This window comes from Oryzias melastigma, linkage group LG4 (assembly GCF_002922805.2).
Source record: "Oryzias melastigma strain HK-1 linkage group LG4, ASM292280v2, whole genome shotgun sequence".
NCBI lineage: Eukaryota > Metazoa > Chordata > Actinopteri > Beloniformes > Adrianichthyidae > Oryzias > Oryzias melastigma.
The window spans coordinates 2,323,631-2,346,090 of NC_050515.1; the positions used below are offsets into that span (position 1 = coordinate 2,323,631).

At 40.8% G+C, this 22,460-nt stretch overlaps 1 protein-coding gene across 1 annotated transcript in view; it reads left to right on the forward strand.

The window, feature by feature from the left end:
- Positions 1-919: 919 nt before the first annotated feature.
- The window catches only part of shdb (Src homology 2 domain containing transforming protein D, b), a 37,091-nt gene continuing 15,550 nt past the window's right edge, over positions 920-22,460 (forward strand). The window contains exons 1-4 of the mRNA XM_024279484.2: positions 920-1,761; positions 2,202-2,573; positions 5,916-6,066; positions 11,542-11,760. Coding sequence (XP_024135252.1) covers positions 2,244-2,573; positions 5,916-6,066; positions 11,542-11,760 — 700 coding nt within the window. The 5' untranslated portion in view covers positions 920-1,761; positions 2,202-2,243. The remainder of the gene's footprint in view (positions 1,762-2,201; positions 2,574-5,915; positions 6,067-11,541; positions 11,761-22,460) is intronic.

Consider the following 22,460-nt stretch of genomic DNA (forward strand, 5'->3'; position numbering starts at 1 on the left):
ATGTTTTTTTTTTTACTACATGTTGGTCATGTCTGTTTGGGCTTAGGCCCTTCCTTTGAGGGTTTTTTAGGGCTTTTTGAGTTTTTTCACTCTAAGCAAAAATAATATGGTCCTTGCCATCAGTACCTGATGCTGCGGGCCATAAATATTTTTTTCTGGTTACTAACTGGTGTGCACTAATTATCATTTAAAAGAAAAAATAAAATTTGCTTCAATTTTTAGAAAAAAAAACAGTTACAGTCCACACCAGATAATAACCACAAATACATTTTTCTTTGACTTCAATTAGAAAAAAAAAATACTTCAATGTTTAGGTTTTTTTTCAGTTACCATCTTGTGCGCACCAGTTAGTAACCAGAACAAAACAATTTTTTACCTCAACTTAAAAAAAAAAAAAGTTACTATCTCGTGTGCACCGGATAGTAACAAGAAACACAATTTTCTTTTACTTCAATTTTTAGAAAAAAAAAATCTTTACTTCAATATCTAGATTTTTCTTCAGTTACTAACTGGTGCGTACCAGATAGTAAAAATCTGTTACCATCTGGTGAGCACCAGATAGTAACAAGAAACACATTTTTCTTTTACTTCAAATTTTTGGAAAACAAATTTTTTACTTCAATATTTATATTTTCTTTTTTAGTTACTATCTGGTGCGCACCGGTTAATAACCAGAAAATTAAAAAAAAATTCTACTTCAACTTTTAGGGAAAAAAAGTTACTATCTGGTGTGCACCAGATAGTAACTGAAAAAGTAATTTGCTAACTGGTCTTCACTAGTTATTAAAGTACATAGTTTTTTTTCTAAAAAATGAAAAAAAATATATTACTATCTGGTGCGCACCAGTTAGTAACCAGCAAGAAAATATTTTTCACTTCAACTTTTAGATTTTTTTTTGTACTTCGGGGGCTCTCTAATGTGGATCACGCATGCAGGAGAATGTGCGTGTCTGGATGGTGGGGGTGGATTCTAGTTGGATGACCTCATCCAGTCACCCACCCCTGGGAGAAAGCCAACTCTCAAGCGTCATAAAGAGAGAAAAGAAGAGCATTTACGCTCCTTTAACAGACTCGGATAGCCCTGACCCAGTGTAGCATACAATCCAATTTAGCAGCGTGGACAAATGTCACATGTGTGAGAGGATGACACACTCTGAGAGCGAAGGGGGATCCAACAAAGGGAATGAAACTCACAAATGCTCTTTATTCCTTATCAGAGTGGACAAGCCTGAGCGCTTTTCTCTGTCAGGAGAGGAGAGTCCAAAAGGAGGCTGGATGTGATGCTGGAGCGCACAAAAAGAGAGAAACGTCTATAAAACATACATAAGCCAAAATATCCCCTATGATGTCATTGGTATCTATAATGTATTATTCTTGAGTCATATCTGGGATTCCTGAATTCCTGTTTTCGTGCGTCTTTTACGCGCCTCGGAGCGGATGTTGTTCTTGTTGCGTCCCGCGACGCGCAGACACCAGCGGTGATTGGAAAGCGGAGCAGAAGGGTTCTCCTCCGGGAGCAGAGCACCTCCCCTTTAACCGCTCGGCTGAGTTTTCCTGCTGTCTCTCCGCGTTCAGTCGCGGCGCTCCGCGTCTGGAGGAACTTCCACGCGCCGCCGCCGCGTCCTCTGTTGTTTCTCTGCCGCCTCACGGTTCAGGATTACGATAAAAAAGAAGAGTTGAACATTTGGTGGCTTCTTGTTGGTGGTCAGCGACATGAACAAACGCGGAACGGAGCATCTGAAGTGGCTGAAGTGAGACGCGGTAAGGGCTCGTGCGTCTCGGCGCGCGGCGTTCTTCATATGGATGAATTCCTCTTCAATTTGGTGACATTTTTATCTTTTCAGTGTAGTTTTTGCCTTAAAAAGGTTAAAGTTACCTCAGAATTATATGTAATATACGAAAAAAGCAGCGTAAAAACCATCTGCTCCTTGTATTTACTTTATCTAACACAGACTTTATTGCAGGGGTGTGAATTGGAGCTGAAGCCTGTGGGCAAAGTCCGTTATTGCTGTGTGCCTAAAACAAAAGGAGCGCGTAAAACGCAGCTGTCACTGCAGCTTAATGTCCCGCGAGAGCTTGTAATAGCTCACAAATTGCGAGTCTATCACTGGAGAGAGTGAAATGAAATAAGAGGACCAGTGGAGGAGGGTTTGCCCCCCATAAATTGGGTTTATTAATTTTTTTTTTCTGTCCATTTGCAGCTTCTTCTTCTTCTTCATCCTCCTCCTCCTTGTTCCTCCACCATGGCAAAGTGGCTGAAGGACTACCTGAGCTTTGGCAGAAAGGTGCCCCCACAGCCACCCACACCTGACTACACAGAGAGCGAGATCCTGAAAGCGTATCGACTCCAGAGGGACCTCGACTTCGAAGATCCCTATGAGGATTCGGAGAGCAGACCCAAAGGGGAGTCTGGGAATTCCGAGCCTGCCACACCGGTCTACGGCTCCCCAAAGAAGTCAGCCAGTGTGGACGTGAAGTCACCAAAACACAGACTGATCAAAGTAGACTCCCAAGAACTGGGGCGCACCAAGATCTTCTTAAGTGCCATTTCTTTGGAGGACCAGCAAGAACCCGTAAGGCCCCACGTGTTCTTCGATTTGTCTTTTCAACTGAAGCGGGAGGAAAGCAACACCTCCCACTGTCTTTTCATTTTGGATCGCCTATTGATCCGATTCCAAAAGGCATCCGACGCAGAATGTGCAACACAGGATATGCATTCATTACATAAATCACATTACAGCCCATGCGACACATAAATAAGCTGGCTGAGAAACATAAATAGCTGGAGCGTATTGCGGGGTCACAGTCCCCTGAGTTTATGTTCTTGCTTTAATAATAAATGGGGTTTGCTTTTGCAGGCAGAGAGACCCTCGAAGGGTCCACCTGGGGTAAGATGCATGATCGGACAATACAGAGAGGGGTAATTAATGTACTTTTTGGGATGGAAGATACAAACAAAAGAGCAGCGGAGCTCCAGTGTTTATGTTCTTTGATTTACTGTAATTTTTCAACTGTTAACACAATATTTCCAGTAGACTCGGAAGGAAAAAGAAAATGTTAGTATGTTGCTAAAATATTAGCTAAATTCAAAGTTAGCCTAAAAAACCCAGAAGATTCCTAATTAGCCAAAAAAAGCTAGCACGTTGCTTAACTAGCTAAACTCCCAAATATCCTAAAATTCCTCAGTGAACTAAGTTAGTCAAAAACGTTAGCATGTTGCTAAGATAGAAGCTAAACTCTAAACTAGCCTATAAAAACTTCAGTAGATAGCAAATTAGCCAAAAAAGCCAGCAGATTGCATAAATACTGGCTAAACTCCAAAATAGCCTAAAATTCCTCAGTGAACTAAATTAGTCAAAAACGTTAGCATGTTGCTAAAATAGAAGCTAAACTCTAAATTAGAAGCTAAACTCTAAATTAGCCTAATAAACCCCAGTAGATAACAAATTAGACAAAAAAAGGGTAGCATGTTCCTTAAATACTAGCTAAACTCCAAAATAGCCTAAAATCCCTTAGTGAACTAAATTAGTCAAAAACATTAGCCTGTTGCTAAAATATTAGCTAGACTCAAAATTATCAGTAAAAAACTCCAGTAGATGCTAAATTAGAAACAAAAGCTAGCACATTGCTTAAATATTAGCTTACCTCCGAATAGCCTAAAATTTCTCGGTAAACTAAATTAGTCAAAAATGTTAGCCTGTTGCTAAAATAGAAACTAAACTCTAAATTACCCTAAGAAACCCCAGAAGATAAAAAAATAGCCAAAAAAGGTAGCTCACTGCTTATACTAGCTAAACTCCAAAATAACCTAAAATACCTCAGTGATCTAAACTAGTCAAAAACGTTAGCATGTTGCTAAAAAAGAAGCTAAACTCTAAATTAGCCTAAAATACTCAATTGATAACAAGTTAGCTAAAAACGTTAGCATGTTGCTAAAATATTAGCTAAACTCAAAGTTAGCATAAAAAACCTCAGTAGATCCCAAATTAGCTAAAAAAAAAGCTACATATTACCTTAACTCCAAAATAGCCTTAAATTCCACTGTGAACTAAATTAGTCAAAAACGTTAGCATGTTGCTTCATTAGGGCTAAACTCTAAATTAGCATAATAAACCCAGGTAGATAACCATATAGCCAAAAAAAGGTAGCACGATCCTTAAATACTAGCTAAACTCCAAAATAACCTAAAATTCCTCAGTGAATTAAACTAGTCAACAACGTTAGCATGTTGCTAAAAAAGAAGCCAAACTCTGAATTAGCCTAAAAATACTCAATTGATAACAAGTTAGCTAAAAACGTTAGTATGTTGCTAAAATATTAGCTAAACTCAAAGTTAGGCTAAAAAAAACCTCAGTAGATAACAAATTAACTAAAAACGTTAGCATGTTGCTAAAAAATATTGTGCAAACTCAAAGTTAGCATAAAAAAACGTCAGTAGATGCCAGAAAAAGCTAGCACATTTCTTAAATTCTAGCAAAACTAAAAAATAACCTAAAATTCCTCAATTAACCAATTAGTCAAAAACGTTAGCATGTTGCTAAAATAGAAGCTAAAGTAGCCTAAGAAACCTCAGTTGGTAACAAATTAGCTAAAAATGTTAGCATGTTGCAAAAATAAAAGCTAAACTCAAGAGAAAAAAATACTATAAAAGATGAAAGCATTTTCCAGTAATATATTTAAAGGCTTGTTGCTAATGTACTTAAAATTTAGAAATTTGAAGACTTTCCCATTCATTTCCTATGGGCGTATTTTGCTCAATATTTCAAAAGCTTTAGTTTATGAATACTAAAAATAGAAGCAGTAATGTTCTGAACGAGCTGAACGTTTTCATACCAAGATTGATGAAATCACTGAAAGGTGTTAAAGGGTTACAGGGTATCACCAGGATGTCAACGGCACAAAATTAGCTCAGAAACCTCCGAGGCTTTTCATTCTTCCAGGTAAATCCCTGACTCTGCCGATAAAAAAAATGCTGGAAAGTGCAAAAACGCGTGAGTGGATTGAAGAAACGTTCTCTATTGATGTCAATTGCTCCCCTCTCTGCCCCGTTCCCATTACTTTCCCATGGTCTGTGGGAACATCCGCATTCTAATTAACAATGCAGATGGATAACCTGTTACCGAGCCCACAGGGGTTTGGGATGCACTTTTTGAAGGATTGAGCGTGTTTAACACGAATTTACGAAGCAAGTCTTTTCTCTTTGAATTCCTTTGTGAGTTCAGGAGACAAAGGATGCACAAAAACACACGCGCACGCTTCTGCGACCATATGGTTAGCCGTGCTGCTGTCAGTGAGCCAGATGACCACGGTTCTCCTGAACAAATGCCACCAACCGCGTACCTGCCTCTTTAATCTCCATCCTCACTCTCTGCAGCCAAATATAAACCTCCTTCAGTCAAGACGGACTCTATTTCTGTCGTATGAAACGTCTGCGTGGGTTTAAGTTTGTAAAATTAAACATTTTGTGTCTACAAAGCCTCTTAAACGCACCTTAAATCTTTGTTTCAGGTGGAATTTCTAAACGAACGCAAATAAAAACAAAGAGCAGTCCCTAAAAGCTGTTTAAGACTAATTCAGGTCAAGTATGGTGCAACGGTAGAGCGGTCGACCTCTAATCACAGGTTTAACTCCCGCTCTGCCAGCCCACATGTCAAAGTGCTCTTGGGCAGGACGCTGAACCCCACAGTCCCAGTGGCCTGGTTAGCGCTTTGCATGGCAGCTTTACCTCCATCTGTGAGCGGATGGGTCTGTAGACGCCAATTAGCATTAATTATTGTGTTACCGCGGTGTTTCGCTCCCTGTTTGAGCGTCTTTACGACTCCGGAGGATTTTAGTTCAGGTCAGCTTGAACTCCAGCCGGTTATGAAAGGTGGTACAGAACCTTCCCTCAGGTAGTCATGTCTTTTTCCCTGCAGGTGGTGCCGTCAGCGCCACTGGCAGGAGAGACGGATTACTCCGACCCTTTTGATGCTCGACTGCAGCACCGACAGGACCCGGACCGCGGACCCGCTCCGGCTGAGAATAACGGCTACATGGAACCGTATGAAGCCCAGAGGGTCATCGCAGGTCAGTGGGTTAACTGTTTGATTCTGTCCCACAGCTGTCCTGGACAGGAAGGATGGGGTCGAATCAGGATCTGCTTCAAGTGGACAAAAAACAGATTAAAAACCTGAAAAATAGACATTGTAACTTAAAAAACAGAAAATTTGAAAACAAGACATTGAAAATTTGAAAAAAAAAAAATTTGGAAAAAATGTTTTGAAAATTTGAAATAAAAAAATGAAAATTTGAATTTGAATAAATAATATAAATGTAAAAATTTCCAATTGAAAATAATTTGCCCATTAGTAAAATCTGATGTTTTGAAATTTTAAATTCTTTTTATAGTTGAAAATGCAAAATAGCAGCTGTTACTAATGGATGGATACATTCTGCTAGCTTTTTGGACTATTTTGGCATTTATTTAGATTTTTTAGGCTATTTTGGAGTTTAGCTAGTATTCCAGCTACATGCTACCTGTTTTAGCTAATTTAGCCTTTTTTCACTTTTTTAAGCTTATTTGACATTTAACTAATATTTTAGCTGGCTATTAATTTCAGCATCTTCAGCAGCCAAATTCAGCTTACAGCATTCACACTAGCATCATCACAGGTAATGCTATATACCGGTGTCTAGTTTTTAATTAGTTTAAAGTTAATGATAGTTAACATGTTAGCTTTACATCCATGACCCGATTAGTCAACTAATAATCAGAAAAAATAATTCCACTATTCCACTATTAAAGTAATTGTTTGTGCCAGTACTACACGTGGCTTTAATTTTTAATTGTACTAAAAGTACAATTAGTTCACAAATCCAAATATTACTACAAATCATTACTAAAGATGATTCTGGTCTATTTTACTTTTGCAGAGAAGGAATCATAAATATTATATCATCCTTTTCCATATAGTATATCTTATCCTCCCCCTATTCATACCAATGGAGTGAGATTCTTCTAAATCAAAAATGCTATTTCAAAGTGTTTATATTTCATTTCAGGCAAATTGAATAATGAATAAAATATTCAATTATGTCATGAAGTAATCTGATTCCTCCAGAGTCAGCAGTTTCTTTACTACGCAGGCCGAGATGATGGATGACGGGTTCCCTCGTTATTGCGCTTCTGTTTAGTGAGGTTCTTGCATTTAGAGCCTACTGGAGTCACTAAGGGGGGAATGTGGTGTAATTCTAGTTTAATGGCTGCATTTTCAGCAGACAAACGGCTGCTGGAGTCCTGCTGAATTGTCGTTCACCACAGCTGAATGAGCTCACACCGTCGTTAAGCGTCCATTTTAGCCCGCCGTCCAGAGGAGGACCCCGCTTTGCCCCGACCATCGTTTTCCATTTCCCTCTCCTCCTACTACATCTCTCTGTCTGGCCCTTTTTCCCCCAGCTCCTCCACTCCTGTCCCAGTCATTTAGTGTAAAAGCCTGCCCTCCTCCCATCTCTCCATCTCGAGGGCTCTCCCGGCCCCGGCGGGAGTCTTTGACAGCCTCTCTAATCTGTCTGTTAGTGGAGTCCGTGTGCTGTTCTCTCCTCGTTGTCACTCATGCTGGCCTGTCGCTTCTGAAGGGAAGTTAATAAAAGCAAGAAGAAGTGGGCGGGGCATCCTTTCTCGGCCCAAAATGAGAAGAGATGCCACATCTACGGAGTCTGTCACTTCGAGGGGATCCATCTGCCTGCTTTTGTCTGTCTGACGGCGGCTGTTTTCATTCATTTACCCCAGAATCAGACCGACGTGGAAAGACGAGAGATTCCCAAACATTTTAGTACGATTCAAGCAGTTTTGATTCAATTTTCTCAAGATTTTAGCTTCATCCCTGCAGACATTCACCTATCACCTTGACATTCTACCTTTTTCTACACCTGTTTTGAGTTCTTTTTAGAATTTATCATTTCCTCAAATCCATCTTTTCATCCTCCGACCTTCATCTTCAGTGTCTTCAGGCTGGCGTGACACCACCGACTCCCAGTGCAGGTATGGCAGATTCCTCCCTGCTGTTCTTCTGTCTCACTGACTTAACATCAAGTGTTGACAGACCCCCCCACCCCCACCCCCTCATTGCCATTCTCCTCCCCTCGTTTCCTCTCAACCTACATGGCTCTCTGCTCTTCATCCAGCCACATCCTTTCCTCCTCTTCTCTCCTCGTTTCCCCTCCACCCTCTCCATCCTCTCCGCCGTCCTCCCCAGGGCTTCCACTTGGTCACCATGGTGATTCCAGGGCCGCCCAATGGCGGTGTCTTGTCGTGTGAAGGTTAAAGTTTTTATGTGCCTTTCGCCCTTTTATTTAGTACGTTTTTCACCTGAAAACACTTTCTTTGTAAAACTGTTGGATTTGAACACAGACGATGCTGACTGACCCCCCCCCCCTCCTCTGGACCCCCTGTTTCTGGAAACAGTCTGTTTTTAGGTCAACATATCAAACACTGTCAGTGACTGTTGCTGCAGCAGCTTTAAAGCGTCGACTGAAGGATCCTTCAAATCCGATGTTGGTTTTAAATCATGGTTCATGTATGACCTCATACATTCAAAATGTAAAGAAAATTCCCAATGAGGTGTTCATTATTAAAAATTAACTGATGACCAAAAGTCCATTCATTTCTGATGATGGACAGCACAGACGGCATTATCTCAGTTATACCATGGTCACCCATGAAACAAAACTTAAATCAATCATGGCTACAGACGTGTCAACACATTCTCACTCCCAACTCGTCACATATTGACGTTCGGTTATAGACTTTTTGACATTTTTTGTGTCCCCAACTCGTCGTTTTTTGATGTGCTGGACGTTCTCATTCAATCACGGGTCCCCAGTCTCCAGGCTGCGAACTGGAACCCGTCCAGTACTGGGACACGACCAGTAGCAGTACCCTAAACCCTAACCCAGTACCGGTTCACGTCCGACACTGCGCCTGTAACCAGTTTGAGTCCGGCAAAACACATGGTACCGCGTCCGGTGCCGGGTTTGGGTACCTACTGGATGCATCCGAAGGACCAGTCTGTATCCGGTACTGCATCTGCTACGGCGTCTGGTACCTGGTGAGGGTACAGGTACTGCGTTTGGGTACCGGTACTGGACGTGTCCTGAAGATCAGTCTGCATCCAGTGCCACATCCAGTACCATGTCCCTTTCCAGGTTAGGGTACCGGTACTGGGTTTGGGTACCAGTACTGGACACGTTCGAGGACCAGTCTGCGCCCGGTGTTGGGTTTGGATACCAGTAGTGGATGCGTCATGAGGACCAGTCTGCATCCAGTGCCGCATCCAGTACTATGTCCAGTGTCGGGTTAGGGTACCGGTACTGGGTTTGGGTACCAGTACTGGACGTGTCCCGAGGACCAGTCTGCGTCTGGTGCCGCATCTAGTACAGCGTCCGGTGCCAGGTAAGGGTACCAGTACTGGGCTCGGGTACCGGTACTTGATACGTCCTGAGGACCAGTTTGGTACCACGTCTCGAGGGTTGTGGACTGAAGGGGAGGTGGGCGGGTCCTTAACCAACTTGTGGATGAGAATGTGTTGAACCTGCGGCTCGCTCTAGTGTGAGAACTAACCAGTGGAGTAAAGTGGTATATGTGCTAAACTAGTGCTGTCATGCAGTTAAGTTAGTTGTGCGATGAATTAATCATTAATTAATCTATTTTTAATCAAACATAATAATTGCCTCATTTTGAAGTATTTAAGTTCCTGACATTGTGGTCCAATAAAAGATCAAAAACAACTAAAAAAGTGGCTCTATGAACTTTTTTTTAATTATAACAGACTTCCAACTTTTACTTTTACACCACCAGGAGGTATTTTTTTAAATCTCGAACAATTAAGAAAAGAAGATAAGAAAAGACGTAAAGTCTAGAGTGCTCTAATTAAAACATCAAAAACAGATTGGAAACATCTGTGCGATGCATTAAATATCCACTTTGCTATCAAAATACTAATACAGACATTTAGTGTTCATAATTCCACAGTTCATCACAACAACAAGACAATAGAGAAGGGATTTTATAGTTTCCTTTAACTTGTTTGGTGATGTTGATTAATTTGAAGACTGTGATGCAGCAGAAAAAAGAGAATAAATGAACAATTTAAACTTTGTTTCTTTGTGGTGACTGGACAAAAACAAGCGACAAGAGGTGAACTTTCCCTCTGAATTGAACTTGTGTTTATCTTTTCATGATACTTAGAATATATAATACTTTCCTCTGCTTCTGTAACCGTTACCATGACGACATGTCACACCACGTGTCCACTTTATGTGAAAAAAGTAATGATAAAAAAAAGTAATAAAGTGAAAAAGTAATAAAAAATGACTGATTTAATACTTATTTCTTCCATGAGTGACCGTGGTATACTGTAAGTAGGATAATGCGCTTTGAGCTGTGCATTATCAGAAATGAATTGACCCAACCTGATCAGGCCTTTAATTTGTGATAACGGACATCTCATCAAGAAATATCCTTCCAGATAACAGTTATCAGATTAAAGCTTTTTTTAAGTGCTAATTTTTCCTGTAATTAATTAATTGCGATTATTGTGATAATTTGCCACCCCATATGCTAAAAATCTGTTAAGTATCATTTCAGAGAGAAAGTTCACTGCTTGGTTTTGTCCAAATGATTAAGAAAAAAGTTTATTTCCTACAAAGTCCAGGAGTAGTTTCCTGGATCGCTTTATTGAAGAAATATCCACCATTAACTCTGATTATTAAATATGATCAAACAAACAAACATTTTCTTTCATTAATTAATAATTACGTAAGGGATAATGCCCGATGAAGGGTGCATTATCAGAAATGAATGGACAACGTGGAAGTCTGTCCTCCATCTACGAAGTGCGTTAAATTTTCTGATAATGCACACTTCATAGGGCATTATCCTGCCTATACCATGGTCACTTACAAAAGAAATACATATTGATTTTTAGTACTTTATTCTTGTTGTTTTTAGGTTCAGGTTACTTTTTTCATAAAAAGCAGACTATTTGGCAAAAAATGCAACAAGTAAATTGGTGCTTAGGCCAGTGTATTAATATAGAACATTCAGGAATTGTGACCGGAACTACTTTTTTAGGTGTCCTTTATCACTTTTTGACGGGCAACCTGCAGCCAATCAGAATCGAGGATTCACCTGAATGTTTTATAATGACTGATTTCTGCAGTAAAGGATGAATGTACGAGGAGAAGAAAGGAGCTGGTTGTTGTTGGATTCTCCAGGAAGGCGAGGAGGCGGAGTTTCCACTTCAACCCAAAGTCCTCTTGACTCCAGAAAGCTGTGCAAACATCATTTGTCTTTGTTTGTGGGTCTGGACATGCTCAGCATGCTCAGTGATTACATTTGTGGGAGTAATAATGTGGTTGTTTACCTTCAGGTCCGTAATTGTCACAGAAAACATTCTTTCGATGAGATCTGCTCTCATTCCTGAGGAGTCTCACCTGAATCTGACCCCTGAATTCTCGCCTAAATGGTGCATGATCGGTCGTGTTCTGCACATCCTCCGACAGAGCTGCAGCGCGGCCAGGGAGGACGGATGCGGGGGGGAGTGCAGCTCTACGATACTCCTTACGAAGACAAGCGTGGGAAGCGTCTGGGTTGTTTGTATGCGGAGCTTCAGGAGGACACCAAGGAGAGCAGCCGGCTGCCGCAGGACGACGAGAGGCCGGCGGACGAGTACGACCAGCCCTGGGAGTGGAAGAAGGACCACATCTCCAAAGCTTTTGCAGGTACTGTCGCAAGAAAACACTGGAGTTGAGCTGGAGCTTTGGTTAAAGAGCAACCCAGGAAACATTTCAGGATGGTGCCTGTAGGGTTTACCTGTGGGCTGAATTGATGGACTCCTAATATCCACAGGTTCCATGGTTGTTCCAACTGGTTTGCCCATGCCCAAAATATATTACACTCATGTAGGACCCAGCTACACCTGAACAAGTTTATAAGTGGGACCAAAATGAGGCCCATTACAGCTCCAATCTGGGTTCTAAACTGGTCCGTTTGGTTTGTGTTTGACCTTCTAAAATGGTTGTCAATGGGAAATTCCCTGCCTCCAGTGGTCATTTGAGGAACCAAAACGTTCTGGAATTTTGTCTCATTAGAAGGAGAGGATAGGGTTTGACACTGACCACATCTTTCTTTATTTAAAGAGTTAAAATATTACAAGAACTCTGGTTTTTGTAACATTTTAATAGTTTTGGGTCTCCTTGTTCGTAAAATCAAGGGTTGGCAACCAATGAGACGCGGTACTGGATGCAGACTGGTTCTCGGGACGTGTCCAGTACCGGTACCCAAACCCAGTACTCGTACCCTAACCCGGCACTAGACGCAGTACCGGACCTGAACCGAGCCAGGACGCGAACCGGTACTGGGTTAGGGTACCGGTGCGCTACGCTTCCCAATACTGGACCGGTTTGCAGCCCGGAGGTTGCAGACCCACGATTTCATTAGAACAGCCAGCACGTCAAAAAATGACGAGTTAGAGACACCAAAAACGTCAGACGTGACGCGGAGAAGTCCTGAACTAAATGTCACTATGTGACGAGTGGACAAACCTCCTTGGGATCCATCAATGGACGACATGCACGACCTGCTCCCCCATTCAGTACATGACCGCTCAGTCATTTCTGGTTGGGGCAGTAGACCATTATTTATATGGAAATAACAGAATATTTCGAGTCTACAAGATGTATTTTTGGGCCTTGACTTTGACACGTGGTTTAATCAATTTCCTACAATCAGTCTTGATCAATAGTTCATCTCTTTGCACAACCTCTGCACATTAGCAGTTCCACATACAGTAAATTAACAAACCTGCATCTGGTCGCAGAGAGGGAGCTTGAACCTCACTAAAGAAATGAACATTTGCTTAAGAAAATTACCTCCTAAAATCCCCCAAAGCAAATGTCAGACCTCTTCCTGTGAGCCGCTGATGTTACACGCTGAAAATGATCCTGCAGGTGTCCTGACCTTTTAATGTAGTGTCTGCGCCCAGCTGTTAACATCTCCAGACTCCTTTTTTTTTCCCTTTAAACCTAAAATGGAGCGCTGTGACCTTCCCGCTCTCCGCTATGAAGACACAGATCTCTCTTTTTACAGTGGAACACCTTCTGGGAGTTATTGATTTCTTTGCTGTGAGGCGTGTGATGGACTGCAGCCCTGAAAAGCTTTGAAATGATCATTACAACTGACGAAGGCGATGCGTTTGAGTGTTGTTTTTTTAAATGATGGTGACATTTCTTTGTTTTTGTGTGTTTTAAAGCAGGGGTCCCTAAACTACGGCCCACGGGCCGGATCCGGCCCAGCTCCACATTTGGCCCGGCCCCCCACACACACACAGAACGTGACTTTTTATTCCACCCTTCTGCATTCTGAACTATGACAGGAGATAGTAGGCTATTCATTGGTTTAATAGTGATTCACTTTTCCTTTATTTCTTTATTATTATTGTTTTTCTTCCGTATGTTTTTTGGACGTCTATAGTTCTTCAGCTCTTTCAACTCTTAAAATATTCAGCTCTTTTTATGCTACATTTTTTCAACTGTTTTGGCAGTTACTAAGGATTTCTAGGCTATTTTGGGGTTCAGCTAATATTTTAGCCGCAAGCTGTTTTGGCTAATTTAGGCTTTCTTCTGCTTCTTAGGCTAATTTTGAGTTTAGCTAATATTTTAGCTTTATGCTAGCTGTTTTAACTAAATTAGACATTTTACCAGTTTTTATGGCTAGTTTGGCATTAACTAATATTTCAGCTACATGCTAGCTGTTTTGGCTAATTGAAGATTTGTTTCCCGTTTTTTAAGGGTAATTTGGCGCCTAGGTAATATTTTAGCTTTATGCTAGCTGTTATGGCTAAATTAGATATTTTACCAGTTTTTATGGCCTAATTTGGCATTTAGCTAATATTTCAGCTACATGCTAGCTGTTTTGGCTAATTTAGAATTTTTTCAGTTTTTTAAGATAATTCAATCTGGCTAAATTAGACATTTACCAGTTTTTATAGGCTAATTTGGCATTTAGCTAATTTTTCAGCTGTCTGCTTGCTGTTTTGGCTAATTTTAGCTTTTTTGTTTTTTAAGGATAATTTTGAGCCTAGGTAATATTTTAGCCTTATGTTAGCTGTTTTGGCCAAATTATATATTTTACCTGTTTTTTAAGGGCAACTTGCCCTTAACTAATATTTCATCTACATGCTAGCTGTTTTGGCTAAGTTTAGCTTTTGTTCTATTTTTTAAGCTACTTTGGAGTTTAGCTAATATTTCAGCCACATGCTAGCTGTTTTGGCTAATTTAGAATTTTTTTCTGCTTCCTACGCTAATTTGGCATTTCGCTAATATTTTAGCTAGCTATCAGCTTCAGCGTTTTCAGCTATTAGCACTTGCATCTTCAGCTTACAACATTCACACTAGCATTATCGCAGCTAATGCTATATATCTAGTTTTTAAAATGTTTTTTTTTTATTTTTTTTTATCAAGATTATAGAAACTAATTATTTTAAATGTTGGCTATGTGTGGCTTTCTAGAAAGACGTAAATGTTTACATTTAGGCTGTGATGGCTGCACTTTTTCTGTTAGTCTACAGACCGACCTCGGCCCCCCCATCAAAGAAGAGTTTGGGGACCCCTGTTTTAAATGACTTTCCTAATATGTGAACATTAGCTCCTGCTCTGTTTTATCAATAGAATGTGGTGAATGTGAGAGAGTGACAGAAATAAATGATTTCAGAGTGGATCTGTGTCAAACCTTCCAGACCGAGTCGGCTTAATTGAGCTGCATCCCGGAGTCACCAAGGTCAAGGTGATGGGATAATAAATCAAGCCGGGCTTGTTCTCACTCCCATCCAGATCCACTCTCCTCCCCTTAGTTAATTACACGCTTACATGTGTGTGACTGATGCCGTGTTAAACGGTGAGCACGCCATTGTTTAAACACACACTCGTCAAATCTCTTCACATCCGAGGAGGAGGCAGCAGACGCCGCCACTTAGAGCGTAAATGAAGATGCTGGAGTGTCCATGTGAAAGCGCTCGTCTCACGGATGCTGCGTTTCATTTTCCTCTTTAGGTTCTGCATCCCTGTGTGGAGCCTGCGGGGATGCAGAACCGAGGAAAACGGCTCGTTGTCTGACCTCTCGTGTTTTCCTTGGAGCTGGTAGACTGTCTGCCCGGGAAAACATGCGGTCACCGATGTGTCGACGCACAAACAGTATTTATTCTTCCTCTAATCCCTATTCCCTGACCGCTTTAGTGGTAACAGAGTTAACATGGTTCAGCAGGGGGGGAGAATGGGAAGTAACCGTGAGGTTTGGAAGTAAAGCGGCGTGGGGAGAACAGTTACTTGAGCGTTGGTGTCGGAGGGCAACCTGGATAAAAATAGAGAGAGGCGTCCAAGGTTGAAGCACGTTGGCTGAATGTTCACCGAGGCCCAACGCTTCAGTGGGAGGGGCTGTGAGGATTATTAATGGTCGTGAGGTGAGGCGAGTGGAGAGAAGGAGGGGGGATTCAGGGCCATTGTGGCGGAGAGCAATCCGTCATCCTCCAGCAGGGAAAGCACACCCTGACAGATATACACCCCAGCGGTGAAAGGGTTCCCCCTCGATGTTCCCTCCCTGCTGATGTGACACTTGTTCAGATGAGCTGATGCAGGAGTCAAACGGGGGGCACCGCGATGCACCAGCAGACCCTTGTTGTCGCCTTCTCACAGGAACATGAACACATCCAGATTTTGTCAGCTCTGGTTGTTAAAGAACCACCACAATGAGAATTGTGTTTTTAACATGTTTAATAGGTTTTGATGAATATTTTTTTATTAAAATCGTTACAATTCATGCAACGCCCCTAAAAGGACATCCATCCATCCATCTTCTTCCACTTCATCCGGGACCGGGTCGCGGGGGCAACAGTCTAAACAAAGATGCCCAGACTTCCCTCTCCCCGGCCACTTCCTCTAGCTCTTCTGGGGGACCCCAAGGCCAGCTGGGAAACATAGTCTCTCCAGCGTGTCCTGGGTCTTCCCCGGGGCCTCCGCCCAGTGGGACATGCTCGGAACAACTCACCAGGGAGGCGTCCCGGGACAGTGGAAAAAAAATCTAAGTAAAAAAACACAGTTACGATCTGGTGCTTACCAGTTAAGGTGCTCACCATTTGTTATCTGGTGTGCACCTGTTAGTATCTGATGCTCCCCAGTCAGTACCCACTGCTAACCAGTTAGTACCCGATGCTAACCAGTTAGTACCCACTGCTAACCAGTTAGTAACCGATGCTCACCAGTTAGTAACCGATGCTAACCAGTTAGTAACCGATGCTAACCAGTTAGTACCCACTGCTAACCAGTTAGTAACCGATGCTCACCAGTCAGTACCCACTGCTAACCAGTTAGTAACCGATGCTTACCAGTTAGTACCCGATGCTAACCAGTTAGTACCCACTGCTAACCAGTTAGTAACCGATGCTCACCAGTTAGTAACCGATGCTAACCAGTTAGTAACCGATGCTCACCAGTTAGTACCAGATGCTAACCAGTTAGTAACCGATGCTAACCAGTTAGTACCCGATGCTCACCAGTTAGTACCCGATGCTAACCAGTTAGTAACCGATGCTAACCAGTAAGTAACTGGTGCTCACCAGTTAGTAACCAGAAACTTTTTTTTTTCTCACTTCCAATTTTTAATGTCCCTTTAGGAGCTCTGTTGATTCATTTCCAAAAATGCAACAATTTTTAAAAATGGTCATATTCGTGGTGTGCCGCAATTTCCCTGCTACGCTCCATCTTGATCATTGACAATATATGAAGCGCCTTTCACGCCACCCATAGAAAAGGCCTTCCCTCTGGTCAAATCCGTCACCATTTTATAAGACATCACCATGTTGGAACCAGACGATGTTAGTAAGCAGTGATTGGTCCGAGTCGGCCTAGTCATTGTTTCTATGGCAACCACTCTCGCTAATCAGGGGTGAGCTTGTTGTTAAGCCACACCCCTTTCCACTGTAAGCGGTTTCAAATGTTGGAGGTGGGGCCAGCGGTCATGCTTTTACTGAGGCATCTGATTGGCCAGTTTATAATTTGAATAACTTGTGATATGAAAATATATCATAAAAAAATAGGTTTAGCAAGAACACGTTAAAAAGAGATACCAGAGTAAGAATGATTATTCTGACAAATACAATGACTGAGTTATAGCAGTTTATTTCTCAGTAGAAGTCTGTGGGATTTGGGCTTTCTGGGACCAGCAGGTTCTTCTCAGAATCATTCTGACAAATAAACTCATGAACGTCTTCGTTTTCCTCGCCTGAGCTGGAATCTGGATCTAAACTGTACGGCTGAATACAAATGCTATTGCTGCTGTTTTTGATGTTAGTTTGGAGCTGTGAGGGGCTGTACGCTGGCAGGAGGGCATGTAAACAGAGAGCTCTCAGTTATGGATGATGGAAAAGGGGAGAATATTGATCGTAATAGGTCTAAAGATGATTGGAGTGGGACTTTAGACACTTTCAGTGATGAGAAGAGGTTCAGTATGAGAAGATTGGAACTTTAAAGAAGAAAAAGACCCTTAAAGAAATCCGTCTGATTAGAGCAATCACAGTTTATTCAAACCTCAAACGATTGCCTGATTGAGAATCTCTCTTTTTTTATTTTTGAAAGAAGACTCAGTTAAATACAGTTTAGACCCAACCAGTTCTGTGAGGGAGACCCTGCCAGTGCCTGAGGACCTGGACCTGACAGACCTCCTCCAGCCCTGAAGGTTTTAATTACAAAGGACGGCTGTCAGCAGAACCATCATCCAGCTGGAATTACAGTCGTCATTAATTCCTGGAAGTTAATTGACGGTCCAGTGGTGGGAGATTAGCCCTGCAGTCAATTTACATTACTAGAGAGCTAATGAGAGGAGCTTCCTCATTAGCTCTCTGATGGCCACATGTGATGAACGGATGAATGTGGCTCTTTTTTGGTGTTTTTTACGTTTCCCGGTCCACAACAATGTCTAGCATTATTTGATGCCCGTGCTGGTTGGAGGCTGGAGGAGCGTGTCACATGATGAGCTCCAGATCAGTTGGAACGCCGGATGGGAACGGGGAATGAATAACATTTCCACCCCCAGCAATTACCGTTCTGCTGCTATTGAGCGAAGCACTTATCCTCCACTTGTTCCAGTGCAGCTGCTCATTAGGGAACAGCAGAGGACTCCGCACTACGACACGCGCCACCAAGGAGACAGCGGAGGCCAAAAGACATTTATTTATTTCTGATGTTTTTGCATCATGAAAACGGTTTCAATCCTGGACAGAAATGTCTCAGCTAAAGTGGGATTTTTGTGTCTGTTTATTGTTTTTTTTTTTTCAAATAAAATAACCTAGCATGTGCAATTTTTACTTTTAGATTCTTTGTTTTAACAAAGACGTTTTCAACAAAGGAAGTACAGTCAGAGTTATAAACAATGCTTCTCAGAAAACAGTTTTGGTCTGCTTTCAATGTTTATTTGCTGGTCTAGTTCTTAAAATCCACTACTTAAAAGAACTAAAGAAAAAAGTGTGTACCAGTTAGTATCTGGTTTACAGCAGTCAGTATCTGTTTTTTAGCAGTCAGTTTTGGGTTTGTAGCAGTTAGCAACTGGTGTGCACTAGTTAAAATCTGGTGTGTACTAGTTAGTATCTGGTGTGCACCAGTTATAATCTAGTTTGTAGCAGTTAGTAACTGGTGTGCGCAAGTTATAATCTTGTGTGCACCAATTAGTATCTGGTGTGCACCAGTTAGTATCTGGTGTGCACCAGATTATAACTGGTGTGCACCAGTTATAATCTGGTGTGCATCAATTAGTATCTGGTGTGCACCAGTTAGTATCTGGTGTGCACCAGTTAGTATCTGGTGTGCACCAATTAGTATCTGGTGTGCACCAGTTATAATCTAGTTTGTAGCAGTTAGTATCTGGTGTGCACCAATTAGTATCTGGTGTGCACCAGTTAGTATCTGGTGCACAGCAATTAGTATTTGGTGTGCAGCAGTTTCTATCTGGTGTGCACCAGTTAGTATCTGGTCCTCAGCAGTTAGTATGTGGTGTGAACCAGTTAGTAGCTGCTGAGCAGCAGGTAGAATCTGGTGTGCAACAATAAGTATCGAGTTTGTAGCAGTTAGTAGCTGGTGTGCACCAGTTAGTATTTGGTGCTCAACAGGTAGTATCTGAGACTTGCCGGTTAGTTTCTGGTGCTCAAGAGTTAGAATCTGCTGGTTTAGCTCTTAAACTCCAGTACATCAAAGAACTGTCAAAAGTCAAATTTTGAGGGAATTGAAATGTTTTAAAAACCCTTTAATGAAATCCACAAAAAATGTCACATTTTTTAAAAATTAGATATTGGCCAAATCTGATTTCTTCCTACCCCTACATTCAGCCCTCCAAACGGAGATAAATGGAAAAATAGTGTCTACAAACTTAGGCTTAATTTTCCTCAGAAAAATGCCACTAGAACACATTAAAACTCCATTTTGATCGGAGTGGGTCTTTAAGCTTCACAAACATACGACTTCTGTCTTCATCTTTGGGGAGTCAGATGGATCCTTGGAGCTAAAAGTGGTTTCAGATTTGGTGTGCATGTGTGAGTGGTGCTTTGACAAGAAACACTTTTCCTCTGCGTGCACACACTCGTGCACACGCCAAAGAACGGACTAGAAAATGAGATTTCCATGCTTGGATTGATGCTGCTCTCTGCAGACCCCGGAGACATCTGACCTGTTTCCTCATCAAAAAATCCCAGCGCTGAAGGAATGTTTTCCTTTTTTTATTAATTCATTGTCACTTTCTCCTTTGTCTCAACCTCACTTGTTGATTTTGCTTTTTTTTTCCTTTCAGACATGGATGATAGCGTGTCCTCTGTGCTTCAGACCAAAATGAGAGATGAGCAGGGAGATTCTAGTTGGAGATTTATGGCAAAAAAAAATGAGGAGAGCGAGATAATGTTCCAGATACTGAGCTACCAGATGAATAACAGGCATTCAGGATAGTCATATATGGTGGGAGAGCACTAATAAAACCCAAATATAATATATATGGGAACTTTTTCATTAAAATTGTATTTTTTTCTCCTTTATTTTTAACGATGAAGGGATATTCAGGAGAAGCAGATGTCTTCATTAAGTGACCCAATGTGGCCGTCTGATTGTCTTTGTCTTCTATTCAATTAGAATGGAGCAGCTGGTGTGCCTGAGAAGGCAGTTATCTGTCACCCGGAGCGATGTGCAGCCCCGAATGAAAGAGTCTGGTCATTCCCTTAATTGTTAGCATGTCGCTGGTGGAGGTGGAGGGGAGTTTGGGACCACACTAACTGCTGTCAGGTGTCTAATCAGTTGCACATTTGATTATTTTAGAGATAGATCTGCTTTGGAATCATTTGGATTGTCCTGTTGCTTGGTTATATCAGTGACTTCCTTTGTCATCTGTGGATGTTTTTATCTTTAAGCTTCAACTGTGAATGCCTGAGCCACAGGTTACCATTAGAGGCTAATGGAAGCCAGATGCTCCCTGCTGACAAATAAATGACCCGAGTTTGACTGCGTGCGTTTCAGGGATTCTGGGTTTCTTTGGGTTTGGAGAGAGAAAAGGGCTAATCCTGGAAAAATTTGAGCTTCCTGCATTAGTAGAACTTTCTCCCAGGTGGATCATCTGATCATCAATCAATGTTTGGTTACTACAACTAGATCAGTAAATCAACAGATTTAGAATGTTTTTACAGACAAATTCAATAATGTTGGAACAAAATTTAAAATTTTAATCACAAAATAAAGTCATTTATGTTTTCTTTTTTAAACATTTTGTTTATTTGAACTTTTTAAATTTAGTATTTGTATCCAAAAGGCAAAAAAGTTCATTTATTGCTTTGTAAAACCTGCCAAAAGTAAATTAAAATACTTGATTTTAGCTTGAATTTGAGTCCTCAATCTGGCAACTTAAAAACCAGTTAGTGAAACATGAAAGACAAATACGTAACCAGAAATCTTGACGAATGTCAAAATAAAACTTCTTTTAAGGATACTTTCTAGCCAGGGCTTTTATTGTGAAAAGTGAGAAGTGCTTCTGAATAAATTAATCAAAAGGCGATTTTTATTGAAACAATATTTGTGTAACAGGTCAAACTATAAGTTTAATTAACCAAAATAGAATGAAAAACATTATTTCTGTTTGTATCTGTTTTATTTATGTAGCACTTTTCACCGACACATTCAGTTGTTTCTATAAACCAAACATCCAATTTAACATTTATTTCAGATTCTTTCTTCATTAAATGAATGTTCATTGAAGACGTCTTTGTTTTCTGGACTAAATTTATTTAAAAACTGTGAGAAGTGGACATTTAGATCTCGATGAACTCTTAAAGCTGCATTTCATGAACAGTTGTGGCTGAGAGATCCCGACCAAGCCTGCTAATAGACCGCCACCGGGCGCCGTTCTGTGGTTATTAATATTCATAGGTCACACAGATTTTGGCGTTCTTCTAACTATTTACTTAAACGTCTGTTGGGATGAAAAATGCAATTTCCGACCCTCGCCTACACCAAATTTTTCTGCTTTCTGTCCCCAATAAGGTTTTAAATTCCTATTAAAACTGTTTATGTTTAGTGAAACTTTATGATTGTTAGTTTGACTGTTTTTTGTGGTTCTTTTTTTGTTTTTCAGCCCAAAAAGTTCCAGAAATAAAGTCAATAAACACCTGGATTGTTTTAAGTCCCACTCCAATTATATTTTAATCTATTTTTTCACATTTTTTTCAATGCCGTTTATAGCCAAAATAAAAACAAAAAAACTGCTGCTTTCTAGGACATAGTTTCTGCAGAGCAGACCATTAGTGGGATATACTACCTGACGAAGTGTTTTAAGGCTCGCTGTGGAAGCCTGAACTGCCGAGGGAAATAGAAGAATAGATTTTTCGCGAGATGTAATTCATTTCCGTTTATAAAAAATTATGTGTTAATTTTTTTCTTTTTATTAATTAACACATTCACATTCACAGCCCTAGTTTTTAAGTTTTTTTTTTTTTTTTACGCATTCACCTTCATGTTTTGTTCTTTTAAGTCACACGTGTCAAACACGTGGCCCTCTGGGTAATTCTATCCGCCAGATTGTTTTGTTTTATTGTTAGTAATGACCCGATGTTGCATTAATTTTTAACTTGTTTACTTTTGACAAAATATATTTTTATGGAGAGTAAAATATTGAAAGTTATTTAAGGTTTAAGTTGATTTTTTTAGAATAATGTTCCTGTTTTTTATGTTAAAAAGTTACGGTTTTAAAGTTTTGAAAAACAAGCATTTCGCTAGCTTTTTGGGCTAAGAATTTTTAGGCTTTGGAGTTTAGCTAATATTTCAGCTACATGCTAGCTGTTTTAGCTAATTTAGGCTTTTTAAGGCTGTTTTGGAGTTTAGGTAATATTTCAGGTACATGCTAGCTATTT